This window comes from Ammodytes marinus (genome assembly GCF_949987685.1).
Source record: "Ammodytes marinus genome assembly, chromosome: 9".
Lineage (NCBI taxonomy): Eukaryota > Metazoa > Chordata > Actinopteri > Uranoscopiformes > Ammodytidae > Ammodytes > Ammodytes marinus.
In genome coordinates this window covers 12,391,737-12,413,286 of record NC_137213.1, presented here as the reverse complement: position 1 = coordinate 12,413,286, position 21,550 = coordinate 12,391,737, and the positions used below count along the sequence as shown (strand labels likewise).

At 41.2% G+C, this 21,550-nt stretch overlaps 1 protein-coding gene across 1 annotated transcript in view; it reads right to left on the bottom strand.

The window, feature by feature from the left end:
• Positions 1–21,550, bottom strand: part of LOC307255153 (receptor-type tyrosine-protein phosphatase mu) — a gene marked incomplete at both ends in the record, with an annotated part of 168,280 nt that overhangs the window by 30,476 nt on the left and 116,254 nt on the right. The window contains 6 exons of the mRNA XM_080033786.1: positions 815–891; positions 1,815–1,902; positions 6,913–7,106; positions 10,744–10,770; positions 11,417–11,497; positions 14,538–14,701. Of these exons, the coding sequence (XP_079889912.1) occupies positions 815–891; positions 1,815–1,902; positions 6,913–7,106; positions 10,744–10,770; positions 11,417–11,497; positions 14,538–14,701 (631 nt within the window). The remainder of the gene's footprint in view (positions 1–814; positions 892–1,814; positions 1,903–6,912; positions 7,107–10,743; positions 10,771–11,416; positions 11,498–14,537; positions 14,702–21,550) is intronic.

Sequence of the window (21,550 nt, the reverse complement as noted above, 5' to 3'; positions counted from 1 at the left end):
TATGACTGTGTTATTGTTAACGCTACAATGCATCTTCATCATTGGGGAGGAGATCTATGTGGATGGCAGACTTGGATGGAGACCAACAGTCTAAGACCAAGATCCACTAGCTCGCTAAACTTATCCAAGAAGAACCTTGACCAGAGAGACAACACATTGAATCAATATTGTGAGTCAAAAACAAACAAACAACTTGTCAATTAGGTATGAGGTGTGGTTAAGTCGTTCACTTGATGGATAAAGGTTGACAAAATGACTTCATGTAAATGAAGCAACCAAAGCACTATAGCAGCCAATACTAACTTGGACTTATCCTTTCTGTGTCTATGCTCTGTGATGTTGACGGCAGCGCATTGTGCTCTCTTGGTGCATCTTACTATCCCTTATATGTATTCATTTCTCCGCTTCACTCATTGTTCTGAGCTAATTAATCATCCATGGGAGCTTTTCCTCTAATTTTTCGGTTCTAACAATGTTTTCATGCTGTTTTTCAAAGCAAAGTCCAGCGCTGTCAGACTGTGATCTTCATTCTTTTTAATAAATCCAATGAATAGAGAAATACAGCAGCCCTCTCAAGTTGAATATAAAAGCAGTGTGTGTGTGTGTGTGTGTGTGTGTGCTTCTGTCTGTATGTGTGTGTGTGCGTGCGTGATGGGCAGGCAGCAGGGACCACTTTGTCCCTCAGGCCCCCTGTGACGGGTGGCACCAGCGCCCTCTCTCTCTCTCTCTCTCTCCCTCTCTCTCCCTCCCTCTCTATCGGAGAGGAAGCGCAGTGACCTTTGCGTTGGTGGCGCTGGCTGGTGTGTGTACTTACATCAACGTAATTTGCATTAATGTAATCGGAGCTCTGTTCCCCCTCCAGGGCCTGCAGCCTGACGCGGGAGTGATCATCTGGAAGGCAGGCAAAGAAGAAGAAGAAGAAACCAGCGTTGAATTAATCATATTAACGAGAGACGGACAGTAAAAAAAGAAGGAATGTGGACAAAAAAGTGGTGATGGAGGAATCAGAGAATGACCAAGACTGGTATGACAACGTGGCACAAATGAAAGGAGTTGTAGAAATGCAACATGCCTGATAAATGGCATCAGACTTGGTACTGAGCCTGTATGACAAAACTAATGATGTTGCTGTCAGATTAAAATGTTGACGATATGAAATCAGACATTAGGTTTATGAAACCCGCTAGATAGAAGACCTTTTTTTAACCTTCAATTAATGGTTGATAATGTCAATGTTGAGAATGGAGCGAGAAAACAATGTGGAAACAATAGGCCAAAGCATAATACAATTACTTTAAATGGGGACATGCATTCATTGTCACACATAATTGTGGCATAAAACCAATACAGTCGTGACTCTATATTGTGTTCATATTCAAATAAAGGAAATTTGTCTTCATTTGTGTTATTCTACATGTATAATTTAATTTGTAGTCTTATGACAGCAGAAATTAAAAGAGGGTTAAAATAAACTGTCCAATCAGCATTAATCTGCAAATTTGCATCCCACTACAGCACACATTTGAATAATAATATGAATTCAATTTGATAAACACTGCAGGAGGCTACATGTTATGTACCGTATGCTGCACGGTTTATTTCTCACGACTAGAGAGACGATGCTGCCCAAAGATGAATATAAAAGCAGATTGGTAAAAAGGTCAAAGCCGGCTTCTTGTTGGCTGATAAGAAAAACTCTGTTTGAGCAGCTTATAGTTATCCGGAGTCACAAGCTCTGGCCAATAAATCAGCCGGAAGAATGGGGGAAACGGAGCACACAAAATATATATATCAGGAGGTTGCTTTGTACACACATGCAATAATATTCCCATATCGGTTCTTCATGCGGTTCTCATCCTTCTTGGCAGAGTCCCATGGCGCAGACTGTCCTTCAAAAAAGCTCTGAAAAGATAGAACGCAGAACAGAGAGAGAGAAAGGAGAGATGAAATATGGTGTCATGTGTGTGAGCACTCTAAATGATAACCAGGCTAAAGAACACAGGCTTCCTCTTTCTCTTTCAGTTCTACAAAAAAAATAAAAAAATAAGTGAACATTGGAAATTTTCAATAGAGGAAGACGGAGCGAGAGATATATTCACATCATTATTAGACATGGTGGATCCCAGAGAGCAGTGTGTCAAACAGCGCTTGCTATTAGGGGCAAGAGGATGCGGGTGTCACGCTCAAACCGCTCCCCCTGCGCCTCTCTGCCGGGCCAAGCCACCACAGCGGCCGCCTGCCTGCCTGCCTGCCTGCCTGCCTGCCTGCCTGCCTGTCTGTCTGCCTGTCTGTCTGTCTGTCTGTCTGTCTGTCTGTTTGTCTGTCTGCCTCATCTGAAGGACTCAATCAGCTCCAAAGAAAAATAGATAAATAAATAAAGCCAGCTCATCGTCTGTACATCAAAAACTGCTCCGCTCACATTACCCTCATGAAATATGTATCACCTCTCGCTGGGGAGATTTTCCATTCTGATGGCACACCAGGCACAATTAAGCCAAATTATGAAAATACATCTCCCCTGCTCGCTGCCAGTCTGCCGCTGTTTCGGGCAAGGGCGGGGGTTTGGCTCCAAGCAGACTGGCCCCGGACAAAAACATGTTATTGTTCTGGGTTTTGATAGGCAGCTAATTCACATCCAAAGAGTCAGCTCATACATTAGCAGTAACAATGCAGACAGCATATGCAAGTAAATACTCGAGAACATTTGTCGGGAGGTTAAAGAGATTGTTTGGGGATTTTTTTTTCCTTTTAGTGTGGTTAGCCCGGTCTGAGAAAGAAGGATGCATTGTCTGAAATCATCAAGTGTTCTAGGACTTGACGGCCGTTTGTCTAGCATATAAAAAGGTCTTGCAGACACCAAACAAGGACATATACCTCTATTAAGTCCGGCGGATTACTGACTTCACTGAGAAACAGCTTTAATATGCTAAAAATATGTCCCATCCTTCCAATGTAGACAGAGGCATTGTCTCAGAGATGGATTATACAGGGCCAGGCCACTCCCGTCTGTGGCAGTATGTCTTGAGTAAATGCACGGGGCCAATGTCGTTCTCTCTGTCTTTCTGAAGGATACCGCTCTAATATCAGGCACCTGGAGACAAATCATCTTCAAGCCCAAAGGCGTTACTGGGCAACTTTATAACGGTCCTCTCTTAAACTGAGTGACCCTGCCTGTCTAGACACTATATAGTCTCACTCCTCAGGCTGTTTTCCTCCTGAATTCAAAAAAGACAAATTTTGTTGATAAAACCGTTATTGTCCAAAGAGGTTTATATTATATGAAGGCTTTCAATGGCTATATACCCATACAGGGACTAATACGAGATAAAAATAAATAATCAGACAGCTATTGAAAAAACAATGGATGGCCCCATCTGCAAAACATAATTTTGTAGTAAAGGTCATTGTTCTCCTTTACTGCAGTGCATATGCATGTAGTTTTTCACCATCCTCAAATTATTCCCATTGGCCAACATCCAACTTAGTATGTTTTTAATTACAGGAATCCTGCTGTACTACAGTCCCAGAACAGTTGTATGCTGTGCCGTTTTCTTTGTCTGTAACCACTTACTGTAAGTGAAAAGCAGTGTACTTTTCTCTGCATACAATCACTGTGGGGAAAAAACCCTACATTAAGCAACAACAGAGCACTTGGCATACAGTGCACACCATGGCAAAGTAAAATAAATAAATACAATAAATAAAACAGGATGGTAGCACAAAGAAGCAGAATTGTTTAGTGAGTTGGTTCTGAATTAATAAACAATTTACCGTGTGAGAAAGAAGGAGACTCATTCTAATTGACTAGTGTTCATTTGTGGTTGGAGCTTAAATAATAATCAGGATTCTCATTTCTCACAGTAGGCTAGATGCAAATTAGCTTCACATAAAACAAACTGAAAACAAGTAAAAAACAACGATACTGTCACATTTATGAAGCAACCGAAACTTGTTTTGTGCCTTCGGTTTGATCAAACTGTGTCAATGTGCAGAGGAATTTGGACATGCAATCTATACTGTATTTTGTTATAGATACATATCTAACGTGGCTTTAGCAAAGTACACAACCTGAGTTTGCAAAGTTCGAAGTGTTAGGCAGTGTCCTTTGTCTTTCCAATTATCCAATTATCAGTCATATAATTTGTTTGGTTGGCCAAATAATCTAACAAATGAAAAAAAAAAAAATCTATATTTTTTGTTGTAACTTTCCTTTAATTTTTTTGATGGGGCAGTTAGTGTGCTTTAGAAAAGCTTCATAGAGAAACATCCGAATTGGGGAGCATTTATGGACCTCATAGTTTCTGATTATTGAAGAAAATTTAAATGAATCACAGTGACATTGTAAGGACTTGACGTGACAAGTAAAAATAAATGTCACTGGTTCACACATTTCATCAGCTGTGGGCTGTCCAATGCTTCGGTTACTTTGCGTTGGTAAATGCCCTTTTCAGAATTCAGACTACACTATATACAGTACGTATGAGAGATGCTGTGAGCTCACAGGGCTTTAAAACAATTGCCAACAAGCACCATCAATCAGTCAGGTTTGTGATATCATCTACAGGTTGGTCAAAACTCACAAATAACCAAAAGTGTGGGCTTACCTCGTTTATCTGATCCAAAGTTAACGTACAGATTAACAAGAAGCATGGGTCGGAGAGAGATATAGTACAGTGTAAGTCAACAGGTTTAGAGGGGCACTCTATATAGATATGAAAAAGGTTAAAAAGGGCATTGACCTTAAGACAGATCGATATATAGAGAAGACAGCAGCGGAACACAACACATACAAATGAATCGCTCTAGCCAAGTGAGAATGAGCTCCATTACACACTTTAAAAAGGTGCAGTGTGTAATATTGGAATATTTAGTGGCATTATTAGGTCAAAGTTCTAGATTGCAACGCTCCCTTGGTAACCCCTCCCCTACAAATATTTACCGAAGCTAGTAACTAAAGATGGCATCATCCACAACTGTCTCAAGTCTTTCCACAATAAAAAGCGATGTGGAGAAGATGTTTTTGGTTATCTATTCTATAGTACTTATTCTTTGTCAGGTGCATTTCCCAGGAAACCCTACAAACATATAAAAACGCATGTGGCCATTAAGTTTGCCCATTCTGTGTTACTGTAGAAACATGGCGGTGCAACATGGCTGCCTCAGAGCCCCGCTCCTTTGTAGATATGAAAGGCTAATTCTAATGAAAAATAAAACAAACAACTTTAATTTTCAAATGATTAAACACTAATTAAAGCATACTTATTAATATTATATTCAATTTCTACCAAGTCTGTTATGAAAAATGCCATTAAATTCTACACACTGCACCTTTAGGATTCTATGGGCCTTTTATGACAGCGGATTAAGGGGTACAGGGGCCAATTGTTCATTTGTGTCGCAGTTCCTTTTGATTGACTGTTGTACATCTGTGCTATGCGGGCCGCATCAAACCCCAAAAACACCTTTATCCATAATGGATAAGAACCGGAGGGCAGCCCAGAGCACTCTGGCCCCTCAATGATCTGAGGCATGCAGGTAGCAATGGGAGGGCTGCATTATTTAATTTTGCAGTCATGAAGGGGAAGTGGGGAGTTAATTACTGATAAATTTGGCCAACACTTAGTAGGGAGGGAGATGAAAAGCAAGGAAAATAAGGGAAATGAAGATAAGTCAATAACAGAAAAAGCGACAAAACAAGAGAAAGGACATACAGAAAAATGCATTCAGGGGGTAGGGAAAACATTGGCATGTATGTTGTAAGGGTAATCCTAGGAAACGGTGATAAAGACAGAATTTCAGAATTTAAAAATGGAAATACTGTCAGCGTACAAAGCCAGTGTGACGTCAGACAGAAAGACTGAAGCGATACAGATTAAATATTTAGAAAACAAAGAATCAGGAAAGTATAGCTTGAAGCCAGTCTGTTAGAGCAGGGCATGGGGGTGAGATCAGGCCGGCTGGTGTGGTGCTAAGGGGGACGGTGATGAGCCTGGAGCGCTGCCAAACCCTGCCAGGCTCATGCACTAATGAGAGGGAATGAGAGTGATGCTCTGCTGGGGCAAAATCTTTTGTTTTGGTGTCAGCGAGAGGCACAGTGTCAGATTACCAATGCTGTTATGTGACAACAGTCTTAAGGTAGCAGTAGACTAATCGGACCAGATGCATCCAAAAGGAAGGGGACATACAGTAGCTGCATAGCTAACAGAGTAGCTAACCGTTTCTCACACTTTTTGTGTGAATGCGTGTGTGGGTGTCAGGGGGCGTTGCATTTCTAGTCGGCCTACAGCTGAGTCTCCATGGGGAACTGTCACAGCAGCAGCATTTGACACAAACACACACACACATAATGCACAATCGCTACAAACAACAAGGAACAGATGAACAACAAAATTAATCACACCGTAAACACACCGAGACGAAGGTACATCAACAATTTATCATAAAAGTGCATCTTGGGAGAAACAAAACAGCTCTGCTTTGTGGTGCAAAACACAGAGAGAGAGAGAGAGAGAGAGAGAGAGAGAGAGAGAGAGAGAGAGAGAGAGAGAGAGAGAGAGAGAGAGAGAGAGAGAGAGAGAGAGAGAGAGAGAGAGAGAGAGAGAGAGAGAGAGAGAGAGAGAGAGAGAGAGAGAGAGAGAGAGAGAGAGAGAGAGAGAGAGAGAGACAGACAGACAGACAGACAGACAGACAGACAGACAGACAGAAAGAGGGAGACTGATACAGGGAGAGAGACACAGGGCTGAACACCATGACACTGATGAAGCCTTGTATTAGAATAATACAAATTTCCACCCAAGAATCTATGTGGAGATGTCACAAGTCTATCACCGTGCTTTATTTGTGTTTGCATCCTTTATGGTGGTGGTGGTGGTGATGGGTAGGGGGCTTAACAGCTGGGGTGTTACGTCCTACCTCGTACTCCTCCTTGAAGCCGTAGCCCTCGGAGCACTTCATCTGGGTGATGTGCTGGAGCAGGTCGGCCACGCGGATGGCTGGGTGCAGCTGACCCGTCTGGTACGGCACGTCCACCGGCTCCCTCTTCCTCAGAGAGTGAGTGTGAGACTGCACCAGGCTGCTGGTGTCACTGCCCATGTTCTGGCTCTCGTCTGTGGGGCACAGAAACACAGGGACAGGCCAGAGCAGGTCAGGTAAGTACAGAAAGGTAGGGAGCTAGAGTAGGGTTATTCACCAGTGTAGTGTTATAAGATACACATGTTGACATAATGCTTGAAGCAGTAAATGGCAGTGGCACTTTATGAGTTTATCAACATATATGTCCAAAACAGGTCACTCTTGACAATGAGATCCTTTGTCTCAATGAGATTACCTGTATACTAAAAGGTTAACTATATATATATTTGTTATAAGTAAATAAAGCTGTGTTAAGTTGCTTAGGTGTTGTCACTCACACCACCAGTTCATATCACACTTACAAGTGTTCCCATTAACAGATGGCCCATTATCTCATTTACTGTTTAGCATTATGTCACCACACACCAGATTGACAAACAACTTTCCAGACTAGTAATCTGTTTGTTATGGATGGTCACAACAACACAACATCATTGAGTAATAGGATGAGTCATGTGGTGGGGAGGTTCAGGTCCATCTGTCTTAGTGTGTGGCTGGAAAATATTTAATGTAACAGTCCTACTGTTGGCAGCCTAAGGCCATTAAAGTACGGGGCCATGACTACGAGGAACTTTCAGTTACTGTTGATACTAATAGCTCCTTTGGACAGAAACGGTAGTGTTTTTACCACGCAAGCACCTGCTGTCATAAAGATCTTTGCTAGCACTTGTTGGCGAAGCATGCATTAGTTTAGAAAGCAAGTGAAAGAGAGACCGCAGGAGGCATCCTGATGAGGTAATGTATTTATATGTTACTATGTAAGATAAAGAATGGCAATAAGACGATGTAGAAGCAAAGTAAACTTTGATTTAGTAACATTCAGTAGACACAGGATGTTCCCGTCTGCCTGCAGTAAATAGATTTGTTTAAGTTTGCGGGAGTTGTACCCGAGCATTAACAATAACTACAAATAGCGTGCTTTTTGCTTATGTTCTCGTTTGCCCTAACATGTCATTTATTTTCATCAAAAATATTTTTTGGACTGTTTCATGAACATTTAAAAGTTCTTCATAGTACCTTTAAATGTAGCACTTACGTTATTAGCATTAGATATGGCTACTATCAGAATAAAAGGAGTCAGTGGTCCTCAGTTACAAGAAACTGTGTAGAGCGATCGTAAGTATCCACATGAAGATGAAGTTTTCATTGATTTTTTTGACTGACAATACATAATGCTGGTTAAGGCTGAAGCTCATTTTGAAAGTCAGAGTCCGTTTCAGCTCTTTCACACGGTAATCCAGTCAGTGGCCGACATGAGGCACAGATGCTGTGGGAAGCCAGCGGACGATGGAGGGTGTCCAGAAACATGGAGGAGGATGTGGGGGAGGTGGGAGGGAGGGAGGGGGGGGGGGCACAGTGAGCATGTTTCAGCAGGCACCGTCAGAAGCATCACACAGACACAGAGTGGATTACAACCCTTGCCACCCGCTATTCCCCAGAAAAAAAAGAAGAAAAAGAAAAGAAGAAGAAATTAAATCAAAAACGAAAAACGGTAGGGAAGCGGAGATGGGGAGGAAAAATGCATGGAATGATGCTGCCAATGGGGCACTGCACGTACTTTGACCATGCTCAGGCTAATGGTGGCTTTGGTGGCACGGAGGGTGGTGGTGAGATGCTAACATGTCCACTGGTCATGCAAATCAATGGCGTAATGTCCAAGCCTTTCACTGGCTAAAAAAAAAACACCACCTCCTTCCCCCCAAACCCAGGGCCCACTTGGAAAAAAACTTACCATTAATGGGCACTTTTTAGATAGCAGATACATAAGAGGTTACGTATGTAAAGAGAGAAAAGAGAGGAGGAGAGAGAGGAGAGAGGGGATAAGCAACAATACATTATGAGAACCTGTCACAGTAGAGTGTGTTTTAGAGCTACGCTATAGGGCACGATCACATGCCTTTCTCAGTCCAAACTGCCCATAGGTAGAAAGACTACTCAAGGGGAGGGGAGGGGGGATGTAGAGTGGATGGATGGGGGCAATTTCAACAGAGCAAGACAAAAAAGTAAAAGAACAAAACGGGGAAGTCATGGATTTTCAAGGGAGAGAAAGTAATGGTGAAATACTGGTCGTCTTTTAGAACAAAGCTGTAATTGTTTCAGATCTGCGACTTGCATCGTTAAATGATACCAATTATTTCTTTGGAGTATTCTGACATTTTGAATGTATCTCTCTAATTGCTATAATTATAGATGCACGTGCCAGTGGTGACACCTGTATTTATACAATTTTTAAAAAAAAAGAAGAAAAGAGTGTGTGACGAATTCAGAAACATTACCGATGCTTTTATGATCCAATCAGTTTTGATCATTAACTTCAACTGATGAGACAACGCTCTGAGTGAACGCGTTACAACTGACGGCATGTAACCTTTGCTGGCTGCTGTAATTTCTTGTTAATTGTTTCGCGCTTCATTAGATGTGGAACTAACATAAGCAGCTGTCACACCACCTATGATGAAAGACGCTGCTTCATGTTGCACAAATGTGAGCAAAATAAATAAGCAAGCCCCTGTACTGTAAGGCGTGTGTGCATCATGTAGACACAGTTATGGTGCTTGTGGTGAAACTGGAGTAGGGTTGCTTATTGCATCTTTCTTCTTGGCCTTGAGTATTTAATTATCACAGTTCTATCGCCCCACTTAGCAGCTACACCATGTGGGCTGCAAGTATAAAAAGCTTGTTTAAAGTGATGCTCTTCGGGGCTGCTTTGCATTTTCAACAAAGGCCAGCGATAATTAACAGAAGAACAAAATGCTTTTTTTTCTCCTCTTTTATAACTCTATTTTATCATCGAACAGGATGAACAAACAACTGGAAAAACCAAAACAAAAACAAGTAGGTCACTAGCAGTTAGCCAAAGGCACAGGGAGCTACATTAAAAAGAATAATAGAAAAGGTTGTTGTTTTGGAGGGAGGGAGGGAGGAAGGGAGGGAGGGGAGTTAAATGCGTATTGGAGGAGAGTGGGGAGGGAGGGGAGGGCAGCACAGCTAATGCAAGACTTTAGATGTTCGGACAGAACTGTCCCGTAAGGTGTTTTTTATTTTATTTTTATTTTTTGTGCAATTTTTGTTGAGGGAGCGCTAAGAGTTTTCCAGTCTCCCTCTCACACGTTGAAATTTTGTTTGTGTGTCTTCTCGGGCTTCAGCACACTGTATCCATGGCGCTAGGGCCCACGTTGTCCCCCCCCCCCCCCCACACTTAGACACTCCCCCCTACATCCAGTCCACATGTCTGTCCATGCATATGAGAGGTCAAACATGTATGTGACATCACACGCACGACACGCAATGCGGATGGGATGGAGTGAAGCCAGCCTGAGCCCGGGATAGAGAGAGAGAGAGAGAGTCCCTCATTTGACGGGGGGTAGGGGAAAGGGAGAGGGGAGGAGAAGCAGCAGGCAGGTTATGAAGGTGAGGAAGCCATCTTTAGTACAAGAGCCAACCAAACCAACAAAAAAAAAATGGGAGAAAAATAAATCTGTGCTTTTTTTTTAATCCTCACAGTTAAGTCTTCAAACAACCATTTTAGGAACATAATGCACTTTCATTTTTCTTCAACGTAGAAGTAAGAATACATAGTCATCAGCAATGGCAAAAGAAAATGTGTCTCACCTAAGATAGCGGTTGGCACAAAGGGATCTGCTCATACACCCATAACAAGTGCAGAAGGTTGGAGGAGGGAGAGAAAGTTGTAGTAAATTAAAAGAAGCGAAGATAAATCCACAACAAAATCAACAACAATAAAACATAATGGACATTTTTTTTTGGTTTCTCGCCAAGCAGCATAATAAGAAACGTATCATATTTTACAGAAAAGCTAATTACACACTAAGCTGAGTTGATTATAAATCAGGCTGCCCTTTACTCCATCCAATCAATGAGCTGTAATCTGATTACATAGGACGTATGATTCAAAGAAAGTGAAGTCAGAATTGAATAGCTAAATTACATCTCGGCAAAAAGATATCAAACACTTCCTTTTATTACTAGGGATGTAGCAGGGCGTAAACCCATCTAAAGTCAAATTATCCAACTGCTCATTTGTGAAACCGGTTTCTAATTTTCTTAATCATAAAAAAGGGTTCCCAGCAAGAACATGAAACTAATTAATATTTGTGTATAAACAAAGTTGATTTTTAAATTATCCTGAAGCTTTTGTGGGTTTTTATGATAACTGAATTCCAAATCTTCTGGTTCAACTCTACATCGATTGCACATGTACTGTTGTAGGCAGTTCTTTGTTGACATGCAAGATTAACGTGAGGAAATCCAGCGTATGTTTTACCTGGGTAATAGGCGTTGGTGGGGATGGAGGTACTGAGAGTGTTGGCTTTAGGCAGCGTGAAAGAAGAGGGGGATGATGCAACTAGAGACAAAAGAAGGAACAAAAGACAAGGTGTCAATTAGTCTAACATTGCTTATTGGTAGCGAGGTCAAATGCACAACTATGACTCAATATATTAATACCACAATTTAAATTGTACCATTAAAATTCACACTTTCAAAATGACCCTTCACTGATACTCAAACACATGTTATTCTCACTTGACCTATGATACATTGAATTGTTTAGAAGAACAACCAACACTATTCACAAACACACACTGATACGGCAGTAAAACAAACTATGGTGCAGTTTATTAACATGCAGTGATTTTTGCAGTGAACAAATGTTTTAAGGTCGGCACACAGTAATGAGATATTGTGTGAAAGCCAGACTTCTTTCATTTCCACAATGTCTCTTTAGTCAGTTGCTTAAAACACATCATTATTGGATGACCTGTGGTGGAATGGGACCACAGGCAAGAAACAACATGCAGATTTCCTGGTGAGTCAGTGCCAGCATGTTTACTTCTCATTTGACTTTTGTGGTAATAACAGAAAAAACAGTAGCAAAATCACAGTTTTGTTACTTCCATTGCAGAAAGTGTTCAAACATTAGCCGCTGTTGAAACTATCAAATGTTTTCCCTATTAGTTAACATGGTGATTACTTTAATAATCATTTGCGCTGTACAATGTCAAGAAAATAGTGAGAAACGTTTATCACAGGTTTCTGGGGTTCAAGTTGAAAATATATATTGAAATATCTTATTGTGTCATCCAACAGTCCAAAACAAATGTATTGGTATCACAAATTATTAACAAAACCAGCAAATATTCAGTGATATTTGGCATTTCTCATAAAAAATAGTTTCAAAATAGTTGCTGATTTACTTGCCGTCAATCAAGTTATTGATTTACCAACTATCCTACTAACTATCTTAATATCTATCTTTTCAGCTCTACTTTAAAACATCAAAAGTGTTGATGTATTCAGTGATGCCTTTTCCTTGATCGGAATACAAGATGCATTTACAATCCTAACTTGAAGGAACTATAAAGTTTGCAATATTTTGAACATATCAAAGTCACTACCATCACTACCTTTGATGTACCAGAGCAGAGCAATACACATACAGGCAACAGAGTAAATGTCATTGGCCCCTGGTTTGTCATCCCAACTCTAAACAGAATACATTCTCCTCATGCAATATGAACAGAGCCAACTTCCATGGTAATGGGGTTTGGACTATAATCCGTCAATCATGATGTTTTGAGCCAACCTGACACCACTGACAGTCATTTGAGGTCATTGAGAGCGCAAGAGGGCTTAAATTCAGTATTGAAGCCCTTACGCTGATAACAAAAGTAATGCATTTAAATCATTTTCCGTGGCAGACAGAGGGTAAAGATTTGAGCATCCACACTAACAGACAGTTAATCAAGGTCAGGCCGTTTTTGGGGGGCTCAATCCCTGCAGGGGTGCAGAGACAGAGGCTGCTGTTTGGTTTTAATCTGATGCTTTTGACTGGGATTATAACGGGTCAAGCCCTGGGTGCAGATTTAGCTCAGCTGTCCATTAACAACATATTAACTTTAACCTGGCATGGAGGAAATTAAAAGGTCATGATCGCACCAGAGAACATCTATTGTGTGTTTCCACCATGCACTGGAAACAGTAGGGTGCTGAGTTTAAGACCTCAAGACTTCTCAGCCTTAAGTCTTAATCAAAATAAAAGGCGTCTATTGGGGGTTGAGTCAGTGATTCTGGAAAATGCTTGTTCGGTGCAAAATCGGTGAATATCCCGTTTACAGAGCCTAGGCTGTGTATTAACACTGGAATTTGTTTTCAGCGCACTCACAGTACAGACCGGTAGCATATCGTGAGGAAATATTCACTGATTTTGACAAAAAGCGCTATCTGGACTCGCTGACCCCACATTGAACAGCGCTTTAACTATAGTATAGTGTAGGTATCAGCATCAGAATTGTAAATTACTGATATATTGCTGATTTAATTAGACTTTTATTTAATCTACTAACTAATGGGAAACTAGATTCAAAAAGGGAATGTGTTAAAAGGGTAGATCAAACCCCTTGAGAGCTTTTGGAAGGAGTATGAATCTCCAGCTGAAGAACAAAAACTAAAAAAAAAAAATCAAACAATCTTTCTCAAAAATCATATCAAAGTATTGTGTGCCAAATGAAAGTAATTTCTGTTGAACTGTTCTGAAGAAGCCGGTTCCCCTGTTAAATACAACCAGCGCTGGTAACAACGCATAGTTTTTCAAAAAGCTACAAAATTACTGTCAAATCATTTGCAGGGGCCGAATAAAGTCTCGGCTAGAACCATGCGAAAACAGAACAACAAAGACATTAAGACTGTTCTTCATTAAAAATCAATTTCCAATGCTAATTTATGCAACTGGATGTGGTAAATGATACGAAAAGGAGAAAGACATACATGTCTCAGTCATACTGAGGTTTGATAGCCACTGTTCCATTAATCTGGAGATTTTTTTTTGAAAGGGGGAGTCAAAACAAATATAATTCCAGTCCTGACTTTAAATAAATGACAGATATTTTCACACTGCAAATAAGGACTTTGATGCCAAGATTGATGTTTGGGTTTCATTTCCTAAATATGTTCATAAATCCACAGTTCACTTGGAAGAGGACCAAGACTCTTCTTGGTCTTTCAAGGATTTCCTAGTGTTTATATTTCAAGTTTAAAAAATAAATACTTTTATTGCGAAGAGATGTAGTTCTCGTCCAGTCATTGTATTTTGGCAATATTTTTGCAATTTCTCTTTTATACTTCATATATCCAGTGATATGTTTTGTGAAAAAAAGACTGAACAAAACAACAACAACAAAAGTTTGATTTCTTCCTCACCTGACCAAACCAAATAAATTGCCTCCTACCAACACCCAGTGTGTGTGTGACTATGAATTTGCAGAACTTCTTACCTCTGCCATTGAGAGTTAGGGCACACTCGCTTCGGGCATTCAGAGTAAGCGCACACTCGTTGCGACTCTTAAGTGTCAGGGCACACTCGCTGCGTCCGTTGACCGTCAGTGCACACTCGCTGTGTGTGTTTAGCGTGTGGCTGTGTGTGTCCATGAACGACAGAGCCTCGTCACAGTTGGTCCCCTGCTCCGTGTAGCTCTTGTCCATGGAGTTGACCATGACTGTCATCTCTTGGCGGGTGTTGTTCAGCGTCTCCTTGCGCTTCTTGGCCAATTTCCTTCATTAGTGGAGGAAGAACAATAGACACAAACAATTAGACAGAATCAACAATGACTGTGCGTCTACATTTGATCTGATATGATGATGCCGGCAGCAGTGATGACTCATTGATGTAATGAGATGGCTGAGCTCATGTCCTCGAGGGGCCATGGTGGACACGTTCGGTATTTATGAGGCCCCAGTTGGGTTTTTTCGAGCAGTGAAAAAAATTCATAAAAATCCTTTAGATTGTGGAAAGATGTGACACCCTAACCCAAATACATCACTGGCCCAGAGGATTTAAAATTAGCCATAGTGCTGTATACGGGGGCGGAAGAATTAGATGTTGTGAACTGAAACAGTCAACCTGCTTTTTATTGACCTACTTTGAGTGGATGTGCCGCAGCCTACAAGCAATCTGTTCCCAATCAAACAGCGTAAGAGCATTGTGAACACACAGAGTAACACACAGAGTAACACACACACACAAATCCACATGTATGCACATATTCTAGAATGAAGCTTCTTATGTGCAAGCCGCTGCAGGGCTCACATCTCACCTGTCCTTCCCTCATTCTGGAAAAATACTAAAATGGATCAAATTCAAGATTGTTCCCATCAGCTATAAACCTGTCCACAAGGCCAAGGGATACATTGGAGAACTGTTACCTCCTTATACATGAGGTTAAGACCTTGAGGTCTTGTGATCAGGGCCTTGCTGCTTGTTCCTGGTCAAAGCACGTATCACAGGGTCACAAGCTTCTGTGGTTGTGGCCCGAGGCTCTGGAGCGGCCTTTCTCTAGACGTTGTAGTGATATATACTGGGAACTGTTTATCAGTGTGTGAAAACTGTTATACACAAACAATCTTTTTTTGATGTGTGTGTGAATTTTTTTCTTTTTCACAACCTGAAGCTAGGCTATACAGCAGAAATTGTATTGTCATAAACTGCCAACTGAGTGTACTAATAAAACAGCTGAACCACACCATGGAGTGACCAACTTATTTTTTTTAGATTGATCAATATTTATAATTTCTCAATTTTCTGCTACATAGTGTTTTGTGTCATTTTGGAATGTGCTTCTCTGTGGGATTTCTATGACTGCCTTGAATTTGTTTAAATAATTTACATCTGATTATATCAACTTAAAGAAGGCGGAGGAAAGCTTTCGCTGCAACATTTGTTCAAATACGAAAACGAGAAGAACTCTCAAGGACTCAGAAAGTTTCAGTTTTTAGTTGTAAAAATTGTTTCCACTCTTATGCCAACCTCTGACCGTGCTGAACTGTTCAGCTCTGAATCCCTGAAGCGGTGCTGACATTGACCTTTGACCTCCCTGAGATAGATTTTTCCATAACAAAAATGTGTCTATGAATAATGCATCACCGTTAGCACTCCTAGGTTAACCCTCCTATATTCCCACAGCTTTAGCAGGAACATAATGTATAGCTATAGCCATATCTGATGCCTGTCACTGCCTTTTAGCCGGATGGGAGCCAGCAATGTAAGAATTAACTATGGCAGCCCTCACACTGATCCTCGCACTTTGTTACTCTCCGCGTGACCCCCTCTGCCTATTTGAATTGCGGTCTCTGTCGCCGACGACCGCTGTCTAATGATGCACTCCTGCTGCTTTGTTTTCGCAAATCGTCTCTGTTTATTCAATTTAGTCGCCGTCTCGTGCCATATGGCAACAGGCCCCTGCTGCCTTCAAGCAGTCATTTGCACTGAAGGCCGCGACGTGAGGCTAATAGTGGATCCTTTCTTCTGAAAGCAAAAGTGACAAAGTAGTGACATGTTCATCTGCCGGACCCACTTTTTGTTGTCTTTAATCTGCAATTAGTGCCGAGAACAAAATGGTAATCTTGTCTCTCTTCTTACTGCTATCTTCATATTGTGGAGGGGAGGGGTGAGCTGTGCGTACCCCAGGCAATATTGAAGCTGATTCGGCAGCGTGTGCACTCATGGAGAAGACTATTAAACTTTAATCCCGGGTTTTAATACTGTATCAATGTTCTTATTTCTGGTGCTTTCTACTAAAATACTTGGATTTCCGCTCTCCTGGCCTGTGCAGCAATGAAAGCAGGAGCGTCTGAGAGATAAACGAGGCAGCGCGGACACCAGTTCCAAAAAATGAAGAAAGCCCCAGCGATACTGGGATGTTTGCTAGGCACCGTGGGTGTTAGATGAAGATTAATTGGCATGCTATTCTCTCCTCATTTGTAAGAAGCGGAAAAATGTAATGATAGATGACTATATCACAAGCTCTGATATGCCAACCGGGATAGTGCAAGGATGTGTACAGTAGAGTGTTTGTGCATGGGATCATTTATCATGTCCCCTGATAGTTAGGGCAAAGCTGCGTGCGGAAACATCCCACACCTCAAAAATGCATATAGCACTGATTGCTAGCAGGCAAGCCTGACAAGAATCACGCATTGCTTTGAACAGCCCCTGAATATGCATATGAAACAGGATGATACAGACAGATGGCGGAGGTGTTTGTAGTAAGTAAAGACAAGAAGCGAGCAAACACTGAAGGTGACTATATTAGGCATCTCTCATTAGAGGGATTGTCTGCAGTTCAGTACATAGGCCTGGCATATCTGTGATCTTAGTGAGCGCCTATAACTCCATGAGTTCAGCGACAACAAAAAGGAAAGCGGTACGGATTGTATGTGTGCGTGTTTGTGTGTTTGCCAGGATGTCTGTTCAGTGGGAGGTGACGCTGCTGCGACTTCTAAACCCAGAGCTTCAAAACCACAACCTCAGCATGGTGGGCCTCATTTCAGCACTGGAGCAGCCTAAACCTTGTGACATTGGGACAAAGAAGGCTTCATTAGACGATACAACACACATCCGCAGTGTGTGTGTGTGTGTGTGTGTGTGTGTGTGTGTGTCTGTGTGTGTGCGCGCGTGTGTTATATGACTGACACACAGCTGGGAGGGGCAACAGAGGCGTCTTTGATTAAACCAGTGGGGGTATTTCAGCAGTTGTTGTTTATACTGTGTCTCATTTTAAACAAGCCTCCATCCTTGATGCATTCTTCCATTACATTTTCTGTCCATCCATCATATATCCATCGACCCATTATTTTATGTACTTATTTATTTTAGTTGATTGTTTTCTGGCTCCACGGCTATTCAAAGATGAGGATAAACTGTTGTACTTTTTGCAGTCCGATTTAAAAAAATGTCAACTTACTAAACAAAAACCTGAACTTGATGTCCACGAGAACTAGTATTTTCTGGAGCCGTCCTCCACATTTTATCATCACAAGAATAAATGTTAAAGCTCACACCAAAAGTAGGTTACTATTGCAAAAACACTATGCATTCGGCATTATGCCATTACATGTTTTATGTACTTCAATAAGTAGGTTATTATGAGAGCTTCTGTGTGTAGTGTTGAACTGTGACAGAGGGATGTTTTGTAAATGACAAATAATTTTGAAACGTGTGCATTTTATCTCCATCATTCCATGTCTAACATCCCTTCGCCCTGCTCGAGCTCCCCTTCCTCCTTCTCATCAACATTCAACACTCGTAGGTGCGAAAAATCTGCAAGGCTTGTACCAATTAATGTTATTCTTGCTGCACGTTCGCCTTGCAGGGTTCAATAAAGGTGTTGGCCCTGAGCACATTGTGTTATACATGGTGCGTTTAGTCCGCCTCTCTATCGATACCGAGTGTAGGGGAGTTGATTATGTAAAGAAATTCATCAAACATGGAGACGATGATTTATATTTCTCTTTGTGCCTTCAGCAAAAAGGGGGAGCTGTTTAGATATTAAAAACAAATAAAAAAAAATTCTGTCCAAATGGTCTACTTTGTTCACAAACTAGCTAGCTTCCAACACCCACATACCCAAAACAGAGCTTAAAAACAGTTGATATTGGGTTTATATTCATAAGGTGGACATGAACGTGACAATAACTGCCAATGTTAAGTGTCTGGATTTATTTAATTGTGTCTTACAGTAGAGTCAGGTAGAACCATTTGGTCTCACAATTTAACCAAAATATTGTGTTTGTTTCTAGTTCAATTTGAAACTATCTCTAGGTGTAGAAGAGAAAGCTTGGATACTTGTGATTGTCGTGTTATATTTATTGAGAAATAAGTTCAATATCTTACATGATGTAAAAAAAAATATATATGGATTAATTATGTAGGAGGAATCTACAGTCAGATCAATCTATACCTTAGGTGTGAGGGGGCACTACACATGCCTGACAAATCAGTGGGAAAGTGTAGGAGTAAGTGTATGTGCTCGTATTGAACATGCCTGCTGCTTGATGGATGAATCCAACTCTCACGGGATTTTGAAAAACCCAATCACAACCCCTTGCCCTGTGCCAATTGATCTCCCTCTCCCCTGTCCCCAGCAGCAGAGGCGGACGGTGCGGCCACCTGATTAAAGAACAGTCATATATTTGATCACACATGTAACCGCATCCCTAATGAGAGCGCTTGACTGATGTTGTGTTGCACACTAGCTCCCCGCAGCCACCTCTGGCAGTGTACCTAAAGTGCATATTTTGGCACACTCCTGGACGTTCTCATGCATTTAAAAGACTTTGATGAATGTATGAGCGCGTTAATGGTGGTTCATCAATCATGGCGATGCAATCTCAGGGCTATCGTCAGAACTCCAGATGAGCACCAATGTGAAACGCACCAGAGGAGAGCATCTTAAGAATGCAGTCTATAATTAATTTGACAATAAAAGCTTCGAGTATAAGCAGCATATGGGGGATATTTGCTTACGAGCTGCATGAAACCACCAGTAAAGGAACAGTAGAGAGAGTTCACATTATTCCAGAAATAAAACAGTTTGCTTGACAGAGTGTCATAGATCTATACATCTACGACAATAAATGGCAACAGCAGGTGATTGGGTGAAAAAAAAACAGGAATCTAATCTCAATTTAATTTGATGTCAAGCTAATTTGATTTTACCTGTTGCATTTATTCATTATGAATGTTGTCAAGCATAACATTTTTTTGAATAGGCATGTTGTTGGGCTGTTGCAACTCAAACTTTCTCTCACATAAATTGTGCAGAGGACAGGGCTACTTGTTACAGAGATCCTAATGATTAAAATAAAGACTTGAAAAAAAATCTGTGAGTGCTTTGGTCTTATTTATTCCCACATAACCCAAGCTTGTTTTACTATCTACAAGCTTGCCACTGCCATAGCAGATCTGCAAATGTGGATGATTAATCCATCTCTCTTATCTAACTCTATATTATGTTGTTATCTTGTCAGCTTTAAGAGAGGAGTCACAACATTTGCGGCCCACTTCCCCCCCCCCCCCTCTTTACTAAACCTCAACAGTAAACCTCCAATTCTTTTTGACACATATTACTGAAGAAAAACATGGACGTGGTGCTGTTATGTCCACAAATACCCTTGTTTTTTTGCAGGGACTTTGTATAGCCTACAATTTTGTCTGAACTGCTCATTTTGTGGAAAAAAAAACATTGACCTGTTGACACTACCAAATCCTCTTTATGCACGCTGGCATTAGTCCAAGGAACACTATAAGAATGCAGCACTTAACAGAAAAACAGAACAAAAAAACTGATGTTTTGATTGTTTCACAGCCTCGTCCCTTCCTTTTCCTTTGCTCAGTCAATTGTATGTGTGTGCTCAGCTTTGATGACAACACTCTTCTCTAAGTCATCGGGGGCTTTCCATTTAAGACAGCTGTGATCTGGTATGAGTGACACCCGGAGTAGTATTATCTCCAGGTGTATTCTGGGATGTTTCTTTGATGTGAGGCAGCCTCCATTCTGTCCTGTGATCACAGTCACCTCAACACAGATTAGTTCGGCATCCGTCACAAAGAGTGTACAGAGGGAGCCACTATGCGCCACAGCGGAGAAGGCAAAGCTGCAGAATAAGCTTCTTTACCATTCAGAGGTGTTACTTGGAATCATCCGTTATATTAGAAGAAAATCAAGCAGCGCTACGACTACTGTTTTATTGGAGGATATGTTGTGATCACGTCAGCTAGCTAGGCTCGTTCATTAGTGATGCAAGCTTCTTGTCAACTTAAGACACAACTCCACCATCACCATAGAATCAATGGCATGGACGTGCAGTAACCCAAACATACATGCTGGGGAAAAAAAGGTAAGAAAAAGCATGAGATCTGAGATGATGTGAGGATGGAAGAGGGGTAGAGAAAGACAAGAAATTATCACATGCATAGTATGGAGCCAAATTGGTGATGTTCGCTCATGCTTAACTTCTCAGCTGAATAGCTACCATTAAGGTCAATCATACATAGAGTTATTGACTGCATTTTCTTGGGCATTTGAAGGGTAAGGCGTAAGTGTTTGAAATGTGAAGATTTTTTGGAGGAGGTACATAGCAATACTAAAGCATAGATTCACTGGGATAAGACACTTCAAAAAAACATCTAACTTTGACAAGTCAACAGAGATGAAATCATCGGAGGCAAATGAAAAATTCACAATCAGTAAAAATGCAGCAGCTCCTGCATTGATTTATTTCCCCCTTTTTTTTCTTCGCTTTTACAAGATGAGCTTGGCAGCCGTACAATCATTAAGGCCTTTTAGTTCATCATTTGATAAACAAACTCCTTAAAAGTCGAGCATAAAATGATGTCTGCAATAACATCTTAAGTGGCAGGGTTATTTGGTGTGGGAGGGGGGTGTGAAGTTGCATTGTGAAGTCGTGCAAATGTGACATACAGTGTTGAGAGCGCAATGGAGTGGCCTCCTCCATCTCTCCAGCAGATATTACAGTTGTAATAGCTCTGGGCAGGTAGGAGGAGGAGGAGGGTGACACAGCTCTTTGCATGCATGGGGGAAAAACAGCGTGTGGGTGAGCAGAA